The 22,793-nt window shown below is 42.0% G+C and overlaps 1 protein-coding gene across 7 annotated transcripts in view; it reads left to right on the plus strand.

The window, feature by feature from the left end:
- The window catches only part of RNF216 (ring finger protein 216), a 776,933-nt gene that overhangs the window by 20,436 nt on the left and 733,704 nt on the right, over window positions 1-22,793 (plus strand). For 3 of the 7 annotated variants that reach the window (XM_086940657.1, XM_086940660.1, XM_086940661.1), the window contains one exon: window positions 13,161-13,304. In XM_086940657.1, coding sequence (XP_086796783.1) covers window positions 13,226-13,304 — 79 coding nt within the window. In that variant the 5' untranslated portion in view covers window positions 13,161-13,225. Of the gene's footprint in view, window positions 1-11,717; window positions 11,816-13,160; window positions 13,305-16,641; window positions 16,809-22,793 lie in introns of those variants that run through there. The other 4 variants (XM_086940658.1, XM_086940662.1, XM_086940659.1 and 1 more) reach the window with 3 other exon arrangements.

Here is a 22,793-nt window from a genome sequence, read left to right on the forward strand (position 1 = left end):
ATGTGATGTCATCAGCATATAGTGAGATTAGAAGGCTCCTCGTGCTAAACCCAACCCCCCTGGCGGTCTGGTGTTGCCTAATTTGTGCAGCTAACGGCTCCATCTCTATTGCGAAGAGCGGAGGGGACAGTGGGCATCCATGCCTTGTGCCTCGGGGATTCAAACGGTAGCAACAGCAGACCATTCACTCTGATCTGAGCCGATGGCTGTGTAGTGAAGACGAATCAGACTAATAAACAACAGACCGAGCCACATGCGACTCAGAACTGCAAATAGATACGGCCATTCAAGCGCGTCATATGCTTTTGTAGCACCCTGGAAGCCTGCAGCGGCTTGCAAATCGGGGTGTACATAGTGCAGTCCTGCAAAGAGGGTCCTGAGGTTTTGGAAGGTAGACCTACCGGGGATAAATCCCGATTGAGCTGGACGAGCGCTCAATTGAAGGTGGGGTTTCAACTATGTGCGACCAGCTTCGCCAATATATTCACTTCCACATTTATTAATGATTATGGTCCGGGTGACATCATCCACTTTGAAGGGGATGCCCACATATTCCCTATGCCCCAACCCAACCAGAGTAGTTCTAGTGAATCAAGAAAGTGTAACAGGCCCTCTGGACTAGAGTCATGGGTAGTAGTGCATAGTTCAGAGTAGAAACTGGAAATGTCGTCTAAAATATCTTTCGCGCCTCTTATGAAAGACTGTTGTGTACCTTTCAGCTCAGTAATGTAAGCAGCGGACCGTGGGGCACGAAGCATTGCCAGTAGAGTCCTCCCCGACCTGGCTCCCTCCCCGTATCTTCTGGCCTGAGCGTGTTTCCCTAAAAATATTACTTTGCACTGTGCCCCACCTCAAATTCCACCAGATTCTCTTTCAAAAGGGCCCGCGTCATGGGGTCAGTAGAGGAATAAAACTGTGTTTCCAGCTCCTTGTTCTGGTTTTCTAGAGTTGCAAGCATACCCCGTATAGCCTTCAATACTCCAGCTAGCCAGGCTATCCAATTTCCCCTGATTACCGTCTTGAAAGCCTCCCATAAAGAGGCCTCTGTGTCAACCGATCCAGCATTAAGGGAAAAATAGTCCGTGATATCCCCTCTGATTTCTTCCTTAAAAGCATTGTCTAAAAGGGCATCTGGCGGCAACCGCCAAGTAAACCTACTGGAATTGAGTTGGGAAGCATCAATCTCAAAAGACGAGGTGCATGGTCCGACAGGGATCTAGGAAGATATGAGACCTCACTGGTCCACGTAGCCACATCAAGGGACACCAACCAGAAGTCTAATCTTGACCACGCTCTATGGTGTTCAGATATACACGTCCCCTCCTTGGCCAGTGTGGGACTGCGTCTCCAAATATCAACCAGGTTGCTGTGGAAAAGCAGCTTTGACTCCCAAGACTTTCGATGCCGCTTGGTGCAAACCACCTCTAATTCACATAGGAATAGCGATCAAAATAACGAGGCAGGCGCTGAAAATTGGAAGGCGAAGAACAAGTTTATTTCTTCAGAGGAGAACACATCACATCAGACACCAGGGCTATCGTCAGGAGGTGCTCTAACTGCATCTCATTTTGGCTCTTTCTTTTATACAGATTTTACACAATGCATTGTTGTCATGTCAGCCCACCTTTGTTATATCAACATGTTTATACAAGATTTGAGTCCCCGCTCCGAGCGTGTTGTCATACAAGCCCCACTGTTATTCTCCTCCCACCCGGGTCAAACAGACAATATTATGGTATAACAGGGCCTTGCTTCAGGGTCTAAAACATGTGAGACCGGCCAGATCTAAGACTCTGTTCCGTTGATAAAACAGGTCCCATTGTTGGTGAAAACAAGTCTTGCTGTTTGCAGTGCAATAAACCATGTCTGCAAGGGTCATCTTAGTATCTGAAATCTTTGGTTAGTACACCAGTGTGATGAGGGGAGAAGAATGCAAAAGTTCATAAGTTCTATACTTATCGAGGACAGGAAGAGGTGGAGGTTTAGCCAAAGGGCGCTAAGGGTTGTTGTGGCAATAGAATGTCTCTTTGAAGATACCATCAAAGGCATTCCTGTTAGTTATGGCCTCATCACACATACCAGGTTTGGTCAGAGGGTCAGATGGGTGCTAGTGAGGGCAGGGTGAGAAAAAGGTGACCATCAGAATACAAAATGGCTGCGGTTGATCAAAATAACTGCGGCTTATGTTAACGAAATAACTTTCGCCAGACAAGATGGCGAAGGTAATGTTCATGCTTGTTATTTTAATTCTAACATTGCTGTCTAAAATGGCATTCAATGCTGCGCTAACTGAGGAGTGGAATGATCGAGATAGCCCTTCCCGATCCAAATCGTCTTTTAGTATTTTATTAAAGTCTCCTCCCAGATAATGGTGTCGCAATTTGTCGCTTACACTTTGGCTCATATATCTTGAAAAAAGCCAGGAGAAACAACATTAGGGCCATATACTGCAACTATCACAACCAGGATCCTGCCTAGAGTACCCAGTATTATGATTAATCTACCCTCTGAGTCAACTTGTTATTCACTTTCCTTCCAGTCCAGACCACGGCTGACCAAAATGGCCACCCCCTAGAATGGATGAGTACACTGAGCCCCATCTACTGTGCTTCAGCCTGGGAGAGGGTGTAACATTTAGGTGTGTTTACTGCAACATGCATATATCTATGTGCTGTCTTAGCAAATATGAGTGGACAAGCCTGGATTTCCTGCCATCATTCAGCCCTCAGATGTTCCATGTTAAAAAATCTAAACTGGTCATATGGTGGTGAACAGAATATTGTGTAAAATTACAGCAGGAACGAAACCTATTACCATGGCCGGTGGTACCCAGTTGCAGTTAGCTAAACTGTATAGCAATGTTCTGACTAAAAACATAACATCAACCCCCCCCCCCCCACTCCAACCCCCCAATCAGGTTGTAGGAGACCCGTCCTAAACATCCTAAAGTAGAAAACAGCAATAGGAGCTCTCCCATAGGGGCGAAGTACCACCAGCGTACACTCCTGCAGTCACAGGTGGCCAAGAGAAATGCAGAGAGCCGTGCCTGTCTCACAAGAAGTTTAAATGATACCAACACACCGTAACAAGCAGTTCGGGAGCATAGCCGAGCCGTGAAGCCCAAAACAGTAAGTAACTTGTAGGCCCCAGCCCAACTCAGGGCACTGCGTAACCGGCCATTCCTGGCTCGTAAGCATTTTAAGTGACACCAAACCCCTGTATCAGATAGAACTGGAACACAAATTGGTTAAAAAAAATAAAATTAAAATAAAACACAATAAAAGCCTCGCGGGCCCCAACCCATCGCAGTACGTAGCAACTCCGGCAAGCGACTTATCTGAACTGGAACCTCATCAGTCATTGTCACTCAGCTGGGCCTTGGTGGAGTCTGCAGAGTGGGGACCTTGTTTGGACTTCTTCCCACCAATTTTTTTAGCAAATTATAAGGCGGACTTTGCATCTGTGAAGAAATGTGCAGTTCCATTGTGAGTGACTTTGAGCTTAGCGGGGTATAGTAGCGAATAGGGAATCTGTGGCTTCAGCAGGATTTCTTTAGCAGGTAGAAACTCACACCTCGCAGACTGCACAGCGGGCGTGAAGTCTGGGTAGAATGAGATTATTACCTTTGTGTGTGATAGTCCCCTTCTCTCGGGCCAGTGTCTGGATAAGATCAAGGTCCTGGTAGTTCAAGATCCTGGCCAGGATGGGTCTGGGTGGAGCTCCGACCGGGGGTTTGGGACCCAAGGCACGGAGAGCTTGCTCCACCACGAATACCGCAGATAGGTTGAGATCAAAGCGCTCTCGGAGCAAATCTGCCATGTAGGTCTCCATCTTGGTGATGGCTGGCGTCTCCGATAGGTTGTATTTCGCAGATTTTTGCGGTGGGACCAAGACTCTAGATCCTCGTTCTTGGCGCCAATGATGCCCAACACTTTGTCCTTTGTCCATATGTGTTAGCTGTTCCATGGTCTCAACTTGGAACTCGTGGAAGTCTGAGGCTCGGTTTTCAAGTACATCGAGACTGGTCTTGTGCGATCCCACCTGAGTTTTAACAGCGTCCAGTTGGGTAGTCAGCGTATCCAGCTTGATTTTAATGTTCCGAATGATACATCTCCTCTCCAGCATTAAGGTGTGCAGATCCTCCCCCTTGGTCTTCCGTCTGTGACTCTGGCGGCCTCTCTGCGCTGATCTCTGGATCGGACTCCATGAGTCTCGTGGTTCTCCTATGGTCGAAGGTCAGCTTTGGCTGCTTTGGGTCCTGTTTGCCCATTGCTCGCCCCTTGCGTCGCAAGTGTCTCCCGCAAAGCGTTCAGGCTGGACGCAGTGCAGGCAGTCCACGTGCACCAGGTCAGCCTCTAATCTGTTGCGCCAATGACACGTCTTCCTTCACACCATAAACATGAAGGGAACCAACAGTCAACAGAGGCTACACAGGGCCGTTTATGGGATATAGCTGGCAGGCCCCCGCCAGCCCAATGCATCCGCCCGAATCGAAAGCCTCTAGATCCTATGCTGTACCAGGCATGGACACCAGATAGTAAGAGCCCCAGCGAGCAGAACACACCCACTGGGCCCCACAAAATAAAGTGCATCACTGTGTATTGGCCCACCTCCATGCCCTGCACTCCTGCGCTTGCCCTATGGTGCATGTTGACAATACCCAGGACCTGGAAGTGTCAAGACAAAGCTGCCTGTCACTTCGGGCACACAGAGCAGTCCCCCTCACATGTCTTTAGCGCTCGCTGTAGATGTAGATGCGGATGGTTGCCGCAGGAACACTAAATGGCGCTCTGGTCTTGCGCCCAGCTCCGATCCACCCAGCCAGGTGGCCTGCCTTTTGTACACTTCCAACAATAGCCCTGCTTGTGCCTCGAGCGGCCTGGGGTCTCAGCGCTGCCTCTCCAACCCTCAACTACGGCTCGGGAAGCCAGCAGGACACCCACAGACTCTGGGTCAGTGCTGCTCCCATCCGCACCTTATATCTGTTCCTTCGAGCTTGCGCCTCCCTGTTGACGCCAAGGCAGCGTAGCCCAATGCTATTTAGCTAGCCGGCACCTCAGCTTCTTTACTCTGGTGCCCTTCACCGGCTCCCGATCGCGGAGTTGGCCAAATGCCTCACGCGCGGCCATCCCTGCATGGAGCACCAATGGCTCAATTACTCGTGCAGCGGGCCCACACACCAGCGGCTCCGATGTGCATAGCTGGGCTCTCCTCCGCAAGGGCTCACCACTCGTACTCCGATCCGATTGCAGGGGCACACTTTGGCTCACTTTATTCTCTGCTTTCCGGGCTAGTCTTGGGAATGTGTTTAGCACTGCAACAGCTCTCCAGGCACCCAGTTCTATGTAGGATTGATTCTCTGCCGACGGAGCTCGCTCATCTTGCGGCCATTTCGCACCTCCGCAGGCCACGCCCCTCCTTGCTTGTCCATTCTTACTACGTTTGTAATCCGAGATTCTGTGTGTGTGTGTGTGTGTGTGTCTCTCTCTATAATATATTACCTACTGGCGGTCGCCAGTAGGTAGTTTAGTTAGGATCTACTTTCCATAGAAAATCCGCAACATTCTATTGGGAATAACTTTGGCGCTGGTGGACGAATCTTCGCGAATTTCTCAAAGTTCGTGGCCCGCTCCGCTCCTTCCCTGAAAATGTGGGGGGGATTCGTCAAGCGGGGGCCGAGATAAAAGGGGGGTCCCAAAACGTGTTTTCCCCATGTTAATTTCCATAGGGCGGTCAAACTCACTTTTAGCCCGAACGGCCGAATGGATTTCCACCAAACTTGGCAAAATTGTAGGGACTGGTACCCCGATGTGCCTTTGCTATGTCTCAAGATATATGCTCCAGTGGTTTTTACGAAAATTAACTTTGAAAAAATATATATTGGGCTATATATATGTTGGAAACCAAATGTAGCCCAATGTAGCCCACAGATGGCCACCAGAGACAAAAAAAAACCAAATGTAGCCCAAATATCAGCCAGATGTAGCCCAACAATTTGCTATTAAAAAACCTATGAGATTCACTGAAAAAAACATAGGTTTCACACACGTTATAGTTAGGAATTGGCATTTAAAAAACCTTTGAAATTCACAGAAAAAAACATAGGTTTCACACAGGTTATAGTTGGGAATTAGCATTTAAAAAACCTTTGAAATTCACTGAAAAAACCATAGGTTTCACACTAGTTATAGTTGGGGATTAGCATTTAAAACACCTATTAAATTCACTGAAAAAATCATAGGTTTCACACCAGTTATAGTTAGCTGGAAATTTACTGACCTAAAACCATTGAAATTCCCACGTTCTAGTTAGTTGGACTCACTATAACTTGCGCGCCTGCAATGAACTGCTGATGACGTCACATATTACATCACTCATGTCATGGTCAGTGACATCACTCGTGACATCACTGATGACACCATCCTTGTGACAGTGACAGACCTCCTTTCAGTGTAATGTAACCCTTGAAACACATATTCAAAAATAGAAACTACAATTTTCAAAAAAATAGAGATGCCCATACCAGTTTCATAAACCAATTCAGTAATACCACCTTCTATATACACATCCACTCATTCACCAACAGTTCTATATAGTCACTCATACATATATTCACTCATCATATGTAGTGAAACACCTATACATCCTGTTACACACAGTCATCCAAAAGTTACTCTCACACATACAAATTAACTATTGATCATCCATTTATTTGCATATACAGCTATACACACACTACCACCTTACTTCTAAGGAAACTTACACATACTTACTCTCTTAAACAATCACTTATAGAATTACATACTTATTTAAACAGGAACTCTTACAATCTCTCACTCTCACATATACTCACTTATATACATCAATACTCACATATACTAGATTAAAACATATGTCGTTACTCATTAAGACACTAGAGAGACAGTCATTCACTCACTAACACACACATATACACACTCATCCACCCATACAGTCCTGGACATATGCTGTCTTCAAAACACATACAAACAGTGAGTCAGTCATTGATGCATCTATGTGCTAAGTAATACCCCCACCAAACCATACAGACATTCATACTGATACTAAAAAATATAAAACAACAAAAAAGAATTAAAAAAACGTGACGCCATCCTTGTGACCGAGTGACAGACCTCCTTCAGTGTAATGTAACCCTTGAAACACATATTCAAAAATAGAAACTAAAATATAAAACATATTGATTTTTCAGAAAGACACACATTCCCTGGATGGTGTCATCAGTGATGTCACTGACCATGTCATGAGTGATGTAATATGTGACGTCATCAGCAGTGCATTGCAGGCGCGCAAGTTATAGTGAGTCCAACTAACTATAACGTGGGAATTTCAATGGTTTTATGTCAGTAAAATTTCCAGCTAACTATAACTGGTGTGAAAGCTATGGTTTTTTCAGTGATATATAGCTATACACTACTTAGCAAGTAATAAATTTGCAGTACTGCTCCATAGCTGTAGTTCTTTTCCGTGACTCAGTCCCTCACCTCTTCATTTTCAATTGACAGGTTTGTAATGGGTCAAATAGACTCTTATAAAAGTATACGTTAGTAACATTCATCTTCTATATATGAAGGTATTAATGATTGACTTTGTTCTTAAATTTAATGCATTGCTGCCTTGGTTTTGTGCAAATTCGATCAAATTGAAAGTCAAACCATTCATGTCTAGATGGAGCATGACGCTTCGGAGCCCAAATCATAATTTTGTCCTTGACATAGCAAGACATCTTGCACCAGCTTGTTGGCAAAGGCATTGGGAGTTGGGATGTCCTAATGATATTTAAAGGGTGATGTAACTAGAAAAATTAGCACAAGTACCAGTCCTCATCGGGTTACCTTTTGATCTGTATGCTAAACAAGGCATCCTTATGAAGTTCCACCAGTAACTAAAGTCATTGGCGTCCATCACCTACCACCACATCCTCCGTTCTCTTCTCTTACTAAAGTAAGTGGATAATTCCATAAACATTGCAATAGTCTAGCTTTCAGGCACTGCAATTTTGTATCACATACATTGCTAATGCCATGCAATTGATAGTAGTCAATTGCTCTTTATCTAAGCCAGTTATACGTTTTGATTTCTCAAGCTTTTAGAGACTTCAAGATGTACCTTGTTAGAGCTTTCCTGTTGCGTGTGGGAAGGTTGTAAGCCAAGCACTTATTGGGCGATATCCTTTTTCAATATTCTTATAAATGAGGTCAAATATCCTCCCACTAGTGCTTCAAATACCATCTGACTAGTAGAAGCAGAGATTAGTTACAAATGTTAAAATCCTTAAGCAAAACTATTTGATTTGCAATAAGAGCACTGTGCTTTTAAGGTGTCTGCAGACACAGTATTTGTCTTCAAGAAGGGCGTCATATTGGCAAGTGTTTCTCCCTCTGCTGTTTGCATGACTTGATCAAATAATCTCTCTAAGATGTCCCACTGTTTATTGTAGACCCTATCCCCCACTCATAAGATACTAGAGTATGTATGTCATTTGGCTTCTCAACTGAGTCTCCTTTGACTCAGATTTTTCTACCATGTTGAGCCCATTTCACACCATTACAATTTTTCAGATCTCAAAGTATGCAGCTTTGCCCTTTGCGAGTCTGAAATGTATTTATATTTTGTAATGTTTCGATTTGAGCCGGTGCTTGACTTTTCCGGCTCAAACTTCACATGAATTTGTATTCTGCTATCTTGAAGCTGTAATAATATCCTTCATACAAGATGTCCCTTCCGTTTTCCTCCACATTTCATCCGAGCACAAGCGATTGTCCTAGCTGTATAATCTAAGTTTACTAACATTCTTTCGTACTACTCACTATATCAAGCTTGACTGTAATCAACACACATCATCATCTTACGTAAAAGAGGTCTTCTGTCTGACATACTTTAGCATGCCTTTTAAAAAAAAGATATGTTGTGAATCAAGAATATGGCTTGGGTTACATGCAGTGATAATTCTTGTGGTAGAGATCGCTTCCCAATTCTCCCTCTCTCTTAAAGAGAGATCTTCAGTATAACCAAAACATAATCATAACCATCTGAGAAGTCTGAAAGCTAAAGGTAGGCCCTCCTGACATCACTTTCTGTCCTGTTCACTGTCGGTAAAATTAGTTTTTGACCTAATTTACCCACCATCCTAGACTTATCTTTAGTCCAAACACGCCAGTATATTTGAGCAACCAGCATGACCAATAAGTTTTGTGTTAAAATCTACATAATCTGTAACAGAATAAAGTTATCTGGGAGAACAAACTTATTCAGCTCTTCTAGTTCCGTACTATTTACTGGTGATACATAAATATTAATCAACAATATTTCCTATGCAAGAGGCACCACCAACCGTTTAACATAGTCATAGTCAAATTTAGCATTTGTAATGAGATTATCTTTGAAAGTGTAAGATCTCTTTAGTGGTCTTAAGTAGGTCTGCAATACCATTGTTAGACAATCCTTGTTCAACATTAATTACAGACCAAATGAATGCATTGAAATTGTGAGTGCCAACTTCATCTGTGATCCAGGTTTCTTGGATTTCTTTACCTTCTGGTCATACAATTTCTAATCTTACTTAATCAAAAAATGACACCCCGCCCCAATTCCGTGGCCTCCAGTTATGTATTGCAAGTGGCCCATGGAATAATCTATAGAAAACCCCTGAAGCCACCATAGCCTTCAGGACCATCAAGAGACACACCCCAAATGATGCAGTTGCAAGGTCCTTGTTAAGTCAGGGTGTACTACATTCCCTCAATATAATGCCTTTGGGCCTATTTTTCTTGTTCTTGATTGTTGTTGTTAAAATAACAAATCTTTAACTGCTAATGGCCGACTCTCTGGCCTAACAGCGACATTCTCTGTTAGCAGAAAAATCTAATGCCCCCACCCACCACCCCCCAAAAAAGTGACTTGATCCAGCTATCTATATGATATAAAAAGCAGAGTTCTACGTCATGTCAGTATCCAGAGTGCCTGCTTAGTCATGTTTTCTAACATAATGCTGTACTCAATGGCTTCTTATATTAAATGACCCACTTATTGCATATTGTGAATACACATTACAGATACAGTCCTATAGAAATATCATTGTTAGTCTGGAGACTCTCACCCATTGGTATTGGTTTTCTTGTAGTTCATTACCAGTACCTACAATAATCATCATTGAGTCTTTCATAAAATGGCTCCAATCAATTTGGGGGCCGAGGGTGTGGCCTTCTACGATTGCTGGCTATCTCTTGAATTTGATGAGGCAGAAACTGCTTTTTGCTATTCTACGCTGCACTGGTGTGAAATACACCTAGTTCATACCCTTTGTCTGACTTTCTTGTGGCATTAGCTCCAAGCTGATGTTGGTGATAATTTAAAACTGTATTATGGGTGTGTCAGTTCATCTTGGGTCAATGAGGTGTTCCACGCTCAAAATTGAAACTAGCATTTGCAATGCAATAGGTCTTATATTTATGAAAATTTGAGCTATTAGCATTTTAAATGACCATGCCTTTTATTTATGTGTTTTTAAAATAGATACAAGGCATTGTTATTTACAATGCTAATACTTAAACCCTCATACATGCGAGACCTATTGCATTGCAAATGTGTTTGTGCTATTCAAATTAAAAAAAATCTTTTGGAGAGAGCGTGCAGGACAAAACTAATTGAGAAAATAGTGCTTGGAGGCTGTAATCAAAGCCTACTGAGTAACACACAACGGGGGGTGTCGCCATGGGAGGTTAAAAAATGAGAGAAGGGGGGACTACTAAGTCTATTGACCAATGAACGCTTACAGTTGACAATGACCCAAGCCAGTGCAAAGTATAGTCGGAGCTTCAAGTTCCTACCTGAATGCAGCATGCCTCGCAGAGCAGCACATGGGCTGCCCCTGCTCCACCTAAAAGAAGCACAAGTGTTCACCCATTCTCCCTCCAACTCTGAAGTCGACACCATATTTTAATGTTAAATTGCTGGATTGTAAATGTTTTCCCAGTTACATATTTAGCACATGCTTTAATATTTGGAAAGCTTGTGATAAACGGGAGTATGAAAATATTTTACACTTTCAGTCCCCGTTGTGGATATTCTGTCATGCCAGGTAGAGAGTGGAAGGAATGTTAATTATTCTTGCGTGGTAAATGAACCTTTGATGGATGTGAGAGCCTAAATTATCTTTGGAAGAAGATTGTAGAATTTATTTGAGACATCTTGAAAGAATAGAGAAGGAAATATCCACTCTGGAAGAGCAGTATCATCAGACAGAATAGAAAAGTATTCGAAATAGGTTTAAACGTTCTGTTCTTTCCAAACTATGATTTCAAGAAACTGGGAAGAGTATTTACATGTATAAAATTCCATGTTTGTTCTGGTCAAGCATTATGTCCCGTGCACATAGTGTGATCGTAACGCCAAAGGCTGCACAAGCCATAAAGATATCCGGAGTTCCATGGTGGAGCATTTAAGCCTATCATGATATCCTAAAAGGCTCATTGAGAGGGTGTCTCAAGTGGCAGAATCTAGTTTATTTTTTCACCATTAAGTGTTTCATACCTGGTAAAACAATGAAAACCTAAGTAAAACGTTTTTTTGTGTGTGGATGTGTGTTAATTTAAAATGTTATTCGTCTTGAGTTTATAAGTGTACTCTACATGCACCTATCGCTGGGCCATAACACCAGACAGTGTTTATTTTATACTTAGTTGCTGAGAGCAACTTGACAAGATGTGTACGCAGAAGTTGAAAAGATGACCGTATACAGAAAACCATGATGTTAGTGTGAGTACAACAGTACAAAATCGTACGTATTAACTCAATTTGCAGAGAATACATTAACTCTACAGTTCCAGAGGCAGATCACTATGCTACTGGTGCACTCTGTGCCTATCCAGGTGCAAATATTGGGGGTGATTATGGCTTAAGAGGAGGTTCTTTAGGATCTTGTTGAATGTACCGCAGGGCTCCATCAAACTAAATTACAGTGGGATGGCAGTCATTATTTGGAGTAATGAAGGTGGGGGAAAGAATGAGGGTGGAGTTTGGGATAAGATGTCTGCGCTACGATTATAAGGGGTGTGCATTAACTTGCTTAGACAATATCTGACCAGACGAGACATTTGTATTGTCTTATTGTGTGCTTATTGTACAGTGTGTTATTGTGTACTACCAGCTTATCTGATGCTAAAAGGAGGAGCTGGAAGTGACAGCAAAGAAAGTTACTAGAGCACATCTATTGACGTTTTTCTTTAAACATGTATGTATTACATTTTAATATTTAAATCCAAAGACGTGTAACAAACATTTCTATTGGCCACAGCAGTTGATTTATCTACTTATGCATATTAGCTTAATTATTAGGGTGGTTTGGTCTGTTTGTGGGAAAGTTTGTCCCATTGAGTAGCGAGACATTTTGTTTTCAAGCCATCAGTGTCGGGGGGGATTTTCTTTTGTTGATTGTTTCAGGGTACTCTCCCCTGGTCCCCTGCCTACAGTATATCAGGGGGCCTCTTAAGCTTATTTGATTAAGAATAAAACGGCAGTACAGTTGTAAGGCAACAGCCAACCACCTAATGCATAACTTTACCCATTCTTAGGCAGTTCGATATTTCAGACCAATGACAATTCACGTTAACAAATTTCAACCTTCAGATATCTTGCATATCATATACTCTCCTGTCGCAAATTAGAAGTGAGTTAATCAATTGACCCTGTATTTTTGAAGTTGAGTACTTTGAACAGGGGTGTAAATATTCCAGAATGCCCATTAAAAGGCAGCTTCAAAGTACAAGTGTCTTTCTGATTTCAGTGTTGCATAGTATCTTGATGTATTGAAATGAAAGTGGTGATTGGATCTTGTGATTGGCAAAAAGGTGAAAATGGTGACTGATAACCTGATACATGTCCAAATGCTTGCTGGTCATTGATATGAATACCAAGTATATTGCATCGAACATTTTTTGTATTGTGTTGCATACTGGGTGTTGGGTTGTATTACAGAATAACGCACATGCTGTATCTAACATACGCTTTAGAGATTCTAAACAAAGTTAGCTTTGAAATTCAACCTTGAATTTAAACTTTTGTGTTTGGTCTGAGAGCATGATCCTAGACTAGTTTTCAATTAACATTCTTGCTTTTATTTTCAGGATTTTTTGAAACTGCATTCATTAGTTTTCTGTTGTTGCTAACCGATAAACGCATACATGCATGAATGCGGTTGAAAATGGCTGAAGCTGGTGGAAATGAGGAGGTGATACAGTTGAATAATTTCAATGGTCACAGAGGAAACGGTGAGTACATTCACCCTTTCTTTTATCCTATAGGCTCAGTTATGAGGTGCAGCTTCTACCAAAGTGCATAATAGTAGTCACAGAAATACAAAATGTAATACTCAAAAGAGTGATTGATATTGTAATGCAAAATATCTGGTTGAAAGCTACCCAGTAAGGCATTAAACTAAACCAGTTTTTGTTTTTGTTTTTTGTTCTGGTGAGAATAGAACTTGCTTCAAACAAAAAGCTATATGCTTTATTCACTAACTTTACAACTGGGTGGCGCTGCAGATATTTTATTGTATTGTAATTGCATTTGTATAGCTTGTAATTGCATTTGTATAGCGCTTACTAGATCTAATACAGTACTAACTGGTTCTAGTTTGCAGTATGGTGTGGGCTACTGGAATTGTGTGATGCTGTAGCATTTCCTGTGTAATTATGGAAGTTCTGCAAGATCCAATATCTAATTTGCAGATTTCAAGAAAAACATTGTTTCTAGCTCAAATAAATATATGGTCACTAAAATGTTGCGTTTGGTATTTACAACTGCTTCTGACTTTGCGGAAGCTAACTGTTCTCTTCCTACCTGTTTGCTTTATTCCGGCATTGAAGAAGTGGGAATTTTCCTTAGTGTTAATATTCATATTTTATAGGTGCTCTCTTAGTTCGGAAGAATCTTAATTCTTTGCGTCTCGAACTAAAACCAATGCATTTTTAGCACACACACTGCCTTTGGAACGAAGTGTCTTGCAGCGGGTCTAAAAAGTCAGCTGTTTACTGAGATTTATTTTTTAACTCATTAAATGGCAGAGCGAGAGTGTGTGTGATAGAATGAGTTCCAGAAACCGGGTATTTATGAGAGAAAAAAATGCTCGTATCGCCTTAGGAGAGCAGTTGAATTTGAGGAATTGTCAGAAGATCGAGATCACTGCTTCACAGATCTCTTGTTGGAGCATGATGATGGATTTTGTCTTTGGGGTACTTTGTTGGCAGGTTGGTCAAGCACCTAACATGATACCTTAAATTTGAGCAGTATTCTCTCCCACAGCCAGTGAAATTACCTGGTATGTGTAATGTGCTCCTAATAGAGAGTCCATTAACGAGACACTCTTAATCATTCTGTGACATTTGCTGGCTAAAATTTTATATGATGGGATTTCTTTTGTATGACCAGTTAGAGTATTCAAACCATTAGTTGGTGGTGGTGCCTACAACTTTGAATGCCTGTCCCAGGGAGAACTGTGGGGGATGGATCTCAGTTTCTGGATGAAGTGTAATAAGCAGATGATTACCATGCTCACCTGAGTTTTAAGTGATGGATCAGCAGTAAAAAGATAGGTTTTAAAAAAACGTTTATAGTTACAGCTAGTTTATGACCAAACATGTCTGGAATAGAGAGATCAAATATGATTCTCTAGTTGCATCCAACGATTTTGAGCTTTAACATCCAGATTGAGATGAATGAAGGCTGTTATTGGCCACCCACTCCTCAATCCTAGTGAGAACCAATTGAAGGGTTTAAAGGGTGCACAAGACAGAGTACCTATATACACATGTGTGTCAGTGGTGTATTATTGAATGCAAAGAGGCTTTTTGGCAAAGGTGCCAAATGGTTTGGCATGGTAAATGTTAAAAAATAATTGGTGGTAGTAGAGATCCTTAAGAGACCTCGCATGTTGAAGCCATTTCCTTAGAGGTGTGCTGATCTATGAAAGTTTTGTGGAACCGGTCAGAGGGCTAAACAATTGTAAGGTGAAATGATCTACTGATAGCACATGCAACGCCTGTTTAACAAGATACCATGATCCCGATGTTGAATGTCTCAGACAAGTTAAGCATAACCACCAAGTAGCCCCTCTTTGTTCATCATCCTTAAAGTGTCGTCCCAAAAGGCTACAAGGGTGGTTGCAGTAAGATAGCTGTGGCTAAACGCGGATTTTTCAGAAAAAGTTGCTGATGTGACAGCACAGTTTTTCAAACTCTTTTTCCAGAACAAGTAATTTAGTGATAGAACAAAGCGCAAGGTTCATCAATTGATGGATGGCTTGACCGTGGTAATTACCTCAAGGATGGAGTGGTTTAGTGAGAAAATAGCTTGAGATCCTAACACTGTTTGCCAAGTTTTATACAGATGCATGGGGATGGTCTAATCATGGGCAGACTATACTGCACATACTGTACTAACTGTGCCAATTCCTGAATTGCCTGGCAGGAATAGTATGTTAGATGGGTTCTCAAATCGACAGGCCAGAGATCCTTGTGTGGCTTAACCACATAATTGTATTACACTACATAACGGTCCACAACACAAAATAAAATTTCACATAGCTCTACTCCACAACACAAAATTCCACTCCACACACCTCCAATACACTGAACACCACATAATTACTAGCCACATAATTCCACTGCACACCATACCACATATTTCCAGTAGACAAATCCACTCCACAACAACACACAATTCTACTCCACACTATTCCACAACTCATTCAAATTCAATACACATAATTCCACTACACATCACATTATGCATGGGTAAAACACATTGCCATTTACAATTGCAATAGCTCTAACTCAAGCAAATGCGAGACCTATTGCAGTTCCAATGCTTTTTTAATTTTGCTAATGCTTTGTTTATTTTAAAGATGCAGCATAAGTGTATATTTTGTATTTCCCCGTAATGCACAAATTATGACTTTTAATAGCAAAGTGATCTGCATGTCATTCGGTCCCATAAGTGTGTCAACCATTAGTGCTACATTATATGCAGAATCCTTATGGTGACTAACTTTTAGATAACCACTTGGGTCAAGCTTGGACATTTTTCTTTGTGTTGGCCTCGGTTAAGCTAAACTATAGCAAAGCTTCGCTAGGACAAACCTCCTTCCTAAGGGTCACACAAGTCTCATGTCTATGGGTGCAGATGCTCACATCTCTGAAAGGCCGCTTCCGCTGTGTCTCACATGGTGATGTGTGTGCCTGGTGTTTTGAGTGCAAGAGCTCTCTGTGGGCTGACTATTGCAGATCAAGCCTCTTTCGCAGCACCCTGCCTAGCTAGCTGCTTGTAACATAATGCTCTCGTTTAGCGTGCATATAATAATCAGGTAGTTCTTCCATATGTGCTCTTCTGATTTTGTCTCCTGCAGTGGTGTAATTGCATAAATGTCAAATTATCACTCCTCTGCAAACAATAAATATAATTAAAAAACAGTGTCATTTACAATGCCAGAAGCTCCAACTTTTAAATAATGTGAGACCTATTGCATTGCAAATGCTTGTTGATAATGGCTTTAAACCTTATTGTTTTCATTCCTCTTAGGTTTCGATTCTCTCAATATCTACCAACGCACCAGATACCCTTGAGGATGAGAGTACGCTTTGCAAATATCTAGATTCGGCCTCCAACCTATTTTGTAGTGAGAGCTACTTCTGATCGGTGAAAATCCTTGCAAGCTACATAAGGCACCCCCAGCTTTATGGACTTTAAGGCAAATGTTCATAGAGCCAGATACTATGGTCTGAAAAAATACTTTGACTAGTTACGCTATGACAGGGCTGCCATGTGTGTCGGTGATTGTGTGGCCTTTGGGGATGTATGAACATGTGTGCATATGAATGGAATATATGTGTACGAGTAACTGAGAGCCTGAATCGTATTTACTTGTGGAACAGGACATACCTTCTCAATATGTGGTACCATTACATGTATAACACAAACCTAGAACCATTTTTTTAAATGGAGAGAAATTTAAAGTTCAGAAAAATGTTCAGCGAAATGTTAAAAAATTTAACATTGTCCTGCACTTCAAAGTTCTTCAATTTTTCAGTTCTACATATGGCACAGAGCCTGCTGCCCATTAGAAGCATGAGGCCTGCTGTTTGTAAATGTGAAACTTTGAAATCACTAAAGTAACTTCATTTAAATGTTATCCCAATTAAAAGCATTAAGAAACATCCTTTTGTTACCATCCAATATTGTTGACAATGGCTTTTGTTTAAGAGTTAAATACTTCAATTTTTAACATCAAACCCCCAGACAGCCCAAGGCTGGGTCCCATATCCGACCGAGCACTGCTCATTATCAAGCCCTGCTATCTGCAGACTGATTATATTAATGTAGGATAAACACAGTCTTCCCTTAACTTTGTAAAGAAAATATCACCCTGTGCTTAGTTAAAAATTAACACATCTGTGAGCTACTCTTAAGGTTTCTGAGAGATACTGGTAGCGAGTGATCGACTGGTTGGAGACACCTGATCTAGAGCAAAGCGGAATGCTAGTTTTCTATGGCTTTTGTAATTTGCTGAATTCTGCTTTCATTGATGAGAATGATTTGAGGTGGGTGCAAACCTGTTGTGTGGCTTTACCAATAATGCAATACAAGCAGGATTTAAAGCACATTAAGTGAACCTAGAGTTCTGAATTGTTTTAGGCTTTTCTGTAATTGTGCTCCAGAAATACTGGTCCTTAATTGATTTGGCAGTGGCAGGATTGGAAACTGTCATATGGAAGAAAATAAAGTGAGCTGACAACACTGTTAACCCTTTCACTGCCAGGCCTTGTTTGTTTGGGGTAATTCGCTCTTAGCCCCCATAACCTTTTGTCCACATAAGGTATCTACACCAAATTTTCTTCCAACATCCTGAGGATTCTAAAGGTACCCAGGGTTTGTGGATTTCCTTGGAGGGGACTAAGAAATTAGCAAAAATACAGCTAAACTGTACGATTTTGGGGAGAAAGGTGCTGCAGATGAGTGTCTGTTTTTCCCTCCCTGCATAGGTTATCAACAAAGGGTGTGCAGTGCTAAAATCCGCATCTTTCCAGCATTCAGGAACCAGCAGACTTTTGTCAACCAATATTTCAGACAGTTTTGGCATTTCACTGGGACATTGCCTATTTGTCCTATTTTTTGTGTTTTTAGTCTCCTTCCAGCAAATGGTAGAAATGGCTGTGAAACCAAAAACGGATCCCTGAAAGCTGTACATTTCTGAAAAGTAGACCAAATTAATTCTGAATTGAGCAAGGGGTCATTTTTGTATATTTAAAGTTTTCCTGTAGAAAGTAACAGTTGAACTAAAACGTTTTAATTGATTTGAAAAAAGCCTTTTGTTCCTTCATTTTCACCTGTAACAACTTGTAGCTATGGCATATTTTCGAAAGCAAAATACCCACTTGACCGTTCTGGTTGTAGGGATATATAGGGCTTGTAGGTTGACCTAGAAGCTGGGGTACCCAGAGCCAATAATCATGCTGCACCTTTCTGTGGTTTGTCATTGTGGATACATCCATTCATTTGGTGAAATATAGAGTGAAAAACAGGTATCAAGGAAACCTATGTATTTCTGAAATGGGCACAAGATATGGAGTTTAGAAGCAATGGTGATCTGCACATCTCTGAATTTGTGGGTACCAGCATGTGAATTACAGGGCGTTTTTAAAAATTACTTTTTTTTACACAGGGTCTTACATTTGGAAGGCACAAATGCAGAGAAAGACAATTAGTAATAACATTTGTTCTACTCTTTTGATTTCTCCTAAGTCTCCGGATATAAGTCGTACATCACTTGTGTCGGTAGGCCTGGTGCCTGCGACCGGAAACGGCCCAAAACGCAACATGGGCATATCACATTTTTCCACGGAAAACTGACCCTTTTTAGTTCGAGCTAGAGAAAGCAATGCCCACCTTGCTCCTAAATCCCATCCAACAGGGGTCCAATAATTCACTGTCTTCCGTCCACTCCAACACCCTATTATAAAGGACTCGCCCCAGGATTTTTAGGGTGTTGTCCAAGAGTGAAATTGGTCGGTAGTTGGCCGGATCTGACCTATCGCCCTTTTTAAAGATTGGGACTATCGTACTAGTGGACCAGGTATTGGGCATAGGCACTGAGGGTAAACTGTTAAAAACGTTAAGAAGGATCGGTGCCCACAAATCCGGACTGAACTTAATAACATCTATAGGGAGTCCATCAGGACCAGGAGCCTTGTTGCCAAGGCTCTGTCTGATGGCTACTTCAACCTCATGGAGACCAATCTGTAAACCACACAGACGACCGGGCGCAAAACTTTTTGTCTCCTTAATTGGTGTGGCATATATTTGGGAGAAGTGGGCCTCCCAGACACTGCTGGTTATGTTACAGCTAATCAGAGTTAATTGTTTGCCCATGTCTTGCATTTTCCTGACGGCCGTCCAGAAGGGGCCACTGCTCTTCTGGCTTGCACTTCCGACCAGTGACTCCCACTGCTCCATCAGTAATACAGCCTTCTGTTCGGCGATTACAAGTTTATAGTGTTTCCTGGCCACCTGAACCTCTACTGTGCATCTGGGTTTAGTGGTTAATGCCCTACACAGTGCCCTGTTTGCTAGTGAGCAGGCGGGGTCAAACCACCTTGGATCTTTATCTTTCTTTGGCAGCGGAACTGATAAGCAAGTTTTTATAACAAAACCTAATTTGCCAAAGTCCGCAATTATCCTAAAGCAATTCCCGTCATAGGATTGACCGGAATTAATCAGGTGGGAATGTTCCTTTTTCACAGTTTCTAATATGGCCCCGCTATCAACTCCCCTCCATTTTAATCTCAAGCCATCTCCCGAGGGTGTGATATCTCTTGCACCATTTAAATTAGCATATACAGGGCTTGGCCCTAGATGTAGGGTAACTGTAAGAGGATTATGGTCTCCAAATGATGTTTCCAATACTGTAGATTTTGTTATACAGTCTAATAAGTGGGGGGACATAAAAATAAAATCAATGGTTGAGAGACAATCTCTGCCTCTAAATGTGAGGGCATGATGAACACTAGATATATTACCTGCTTCCAAGGCATTACGAAGAATGTGCTCAGTTAACAAGTTTTCTAGTTCAGTGCCCCTTCGTTCTGCTTGATCTAATTGAGTTTTTTCCTTTAACTGATGGTTCTTTATAATTTTAGCATTGAAATCCCCCCCCCCCACCCCCCCCCCCCCCCGATGAGAATCCCTGATTCCTCATCTATATCTGAATTTAATCCCAAGTTACGTAATGCGCCATTAAATTCTTATTGGGAACAGAATTAAAATCATTGTTATAAAAATGTATTAGATAAATCCAAGTGTCTCTTGAATTCGAGAACCTGTACATTCGGATTCTCAGTTGGTAAATCTCTAATAGTGCCACCGGCCAATATCTTAATCCCAATGAGGAGTCCACCCACTGCGCGGCCAAAGTAAGGTTTGGGTGCTGCCACACTAAAGCAGTGGTAGCCCTCTATATGTAAGTTTTCTGTGGCCCATGTTTCCTGAAGCATTATAATATCTTTACCATCCAATAACTTTACCCATTGCGGGTCTGACAATCTCGATTCTAGCCCAGCAACATTCCAGCTAAGGATTGTCAATTTAAAATTACTGGTGGGCCTAGCTAACCTAGTCTTAACACCTTTGTCTATACTCAGCTTGGCTTTAGTCGTTGGGGTTTACATCCTCTTGTGTAGGTGTAGGGGAGGGGATGTGGTCATACAATGTTGTTCCCCCTAACTTTTTTGACTTTTCTGAATACTGAATATACCCCTTTATCAATTGCCTCCTGAGGTTTGATGTTACTTTTTTTTATTCCCCAGTCAATCTTGATCTTCCAGGTTTTGAGAAGGCTTGTTCGAATCGATTATATGTTGGAATATTATATATGTGCCTCAACTCATTCCGGGGCACATTTTAATTAAACCTTAAATTAGGTCTCTCTCTTAGATTGTACTGAGGAGGAGTGGAAAAACAAGACTGGGCAGTGGGTACATTGGGAATATAGCCTGGTGGCACGATAAAGGATTATTCCTAAAATTAGGATTAATGTCCTGATAACGCAATGAGGAATTATTCCTAAAATTTTAATTTGGGCCCATTAGATGCCTATAAAAATAACCTAGAGGAAGCAGAGTTGTGTTAAATTCCCAGGGTGAAGGCAGTGGGGCATTAGCAAGCGTCTTCTGGGCCCATTGGGGGGATCTAAAGTTTATAATTATACAGTCCCCCTAAAACTTTTTTCTCAGAGGGCCCACCCAACCCAATCTTTGTGTTTAGAATGATCTCATTCGATTCTTCCATTGGAAAATTACAATTTCTACATAACCAATGGAGAATTCTATTTTTGTGGCTTGCAGGGTTTTCATCTTTGTCCTTACTCAATTTTAGGACATTGACTAGGACCGCTACATAGGCCCCACATTCTGGGGGTAAACTAATGCGGGCCGGGATCTGTCTTATATTGGTTACCAAAGTTTTGGCCAACATATCTGCTGGGAGGTTTTGGGCATCCTTATTAACTTGCCCAGCGGGTGACCTTTTACTTGTTTCAGTAGATGGAATCATACCTTCTGAGCTAATTACCTTAACCGCATTAGGGTCAGGCACCCGTTTGGCAGGGGGTTGAGCACTTACGGAGGTTTTACTCGTGCTTGGTATTGGGGGAGGAGCTTTGTTACGGACATCTGTTTTTGTGTTAACTACGTTATCGACCTTAGTTCCACTGGTTGCCCCTAAATTGGTTTTATTTGTTAAATTAGGCCCTATACCCAGTTTTGCTACATGTTCATCTATCACTTTCAGCCTCTTTTCAATCGTAGTAATTTGTAGGCTGATGGGCCCTAATAAAGTAGAAAACAGGGTCTCTATCCTCCCCCAAAATCCTTCATTCCCCAACACCATACTGGCCTCTGAGGTTTGAGTATCTATGTCATTGGGCTGGCCCTCCCCCTTGTCCCCTCTCTGCCCTGCAGAACCAAGTGCCCGCCGTCATTGCTTACGGCCGCCCTTGCCTCTTTGCTTATTTATTAATGGCTCAGTGACTATATGTTTCAATTTATTCTTAGCCTTTTGCCCCCTAGTTCGTACTGGTGTACTGACGCTCTTTTCCTTATCCGTATTTGACATATCAATGATCGGGCACACTGCTATGTCCTCTTGTTGTACCGAGTCATTTACTGAAAATGGTAAAGTGTCTTGGCTCATATTTATGTTTGATGTCAGCATGGTGGGAGTTGATGAAAGCCTGCTACCCGTATGAAGATGTTCTGGTGGTGCCGTGTCCTGAGTTATATGATTCTCCTTAGGGTCAGCTCTGGGGAGCCCTGCATATGATGCGGCAAGCAGAGAGTCAAATGAGTTGTCTAGATGCATAAGTGGGGGCATGCTTGGCGGGAGTGAGAGGCGTCTTTCAGTGTTCTCTATCGCCGTTGCCACGACGCCAATAGTCTTCTGTAACATTTTGTCTATGGCCGTTAGGCTTGGCAATGGGGTAGTAGTAGAGGTTATGGCCATTTTCTGCCTGATCTTTGATCCAGACACTGCCGGTGTTCTTTTTCCCATAACGTGTGTTAATCGGGTTCACTCAAGGTAAATCTATAGCAAATAACTCCCAGCAGGCTACAGATCACAAAATACCGCTAGAATGTTGAATACGAATGCGAAGACCAGTTTTAGTCACTAACCTGATATACTGGCGACTATAAGTTGCATCCATGAAACAT

This window comes from Lissotriton vulgaris, chromosome 10 (assembly GCF_964263255.1).
Source record: "Lissotriton vulgaris chromosome 10, aLisVul1.2, whole genome shotgun sequence".
NCBI lineage: Eukaryota > Metazoa > Chordata > Amphibia > Caudata > Salamandridae > Lissotriton > Lissotriton vulgaris.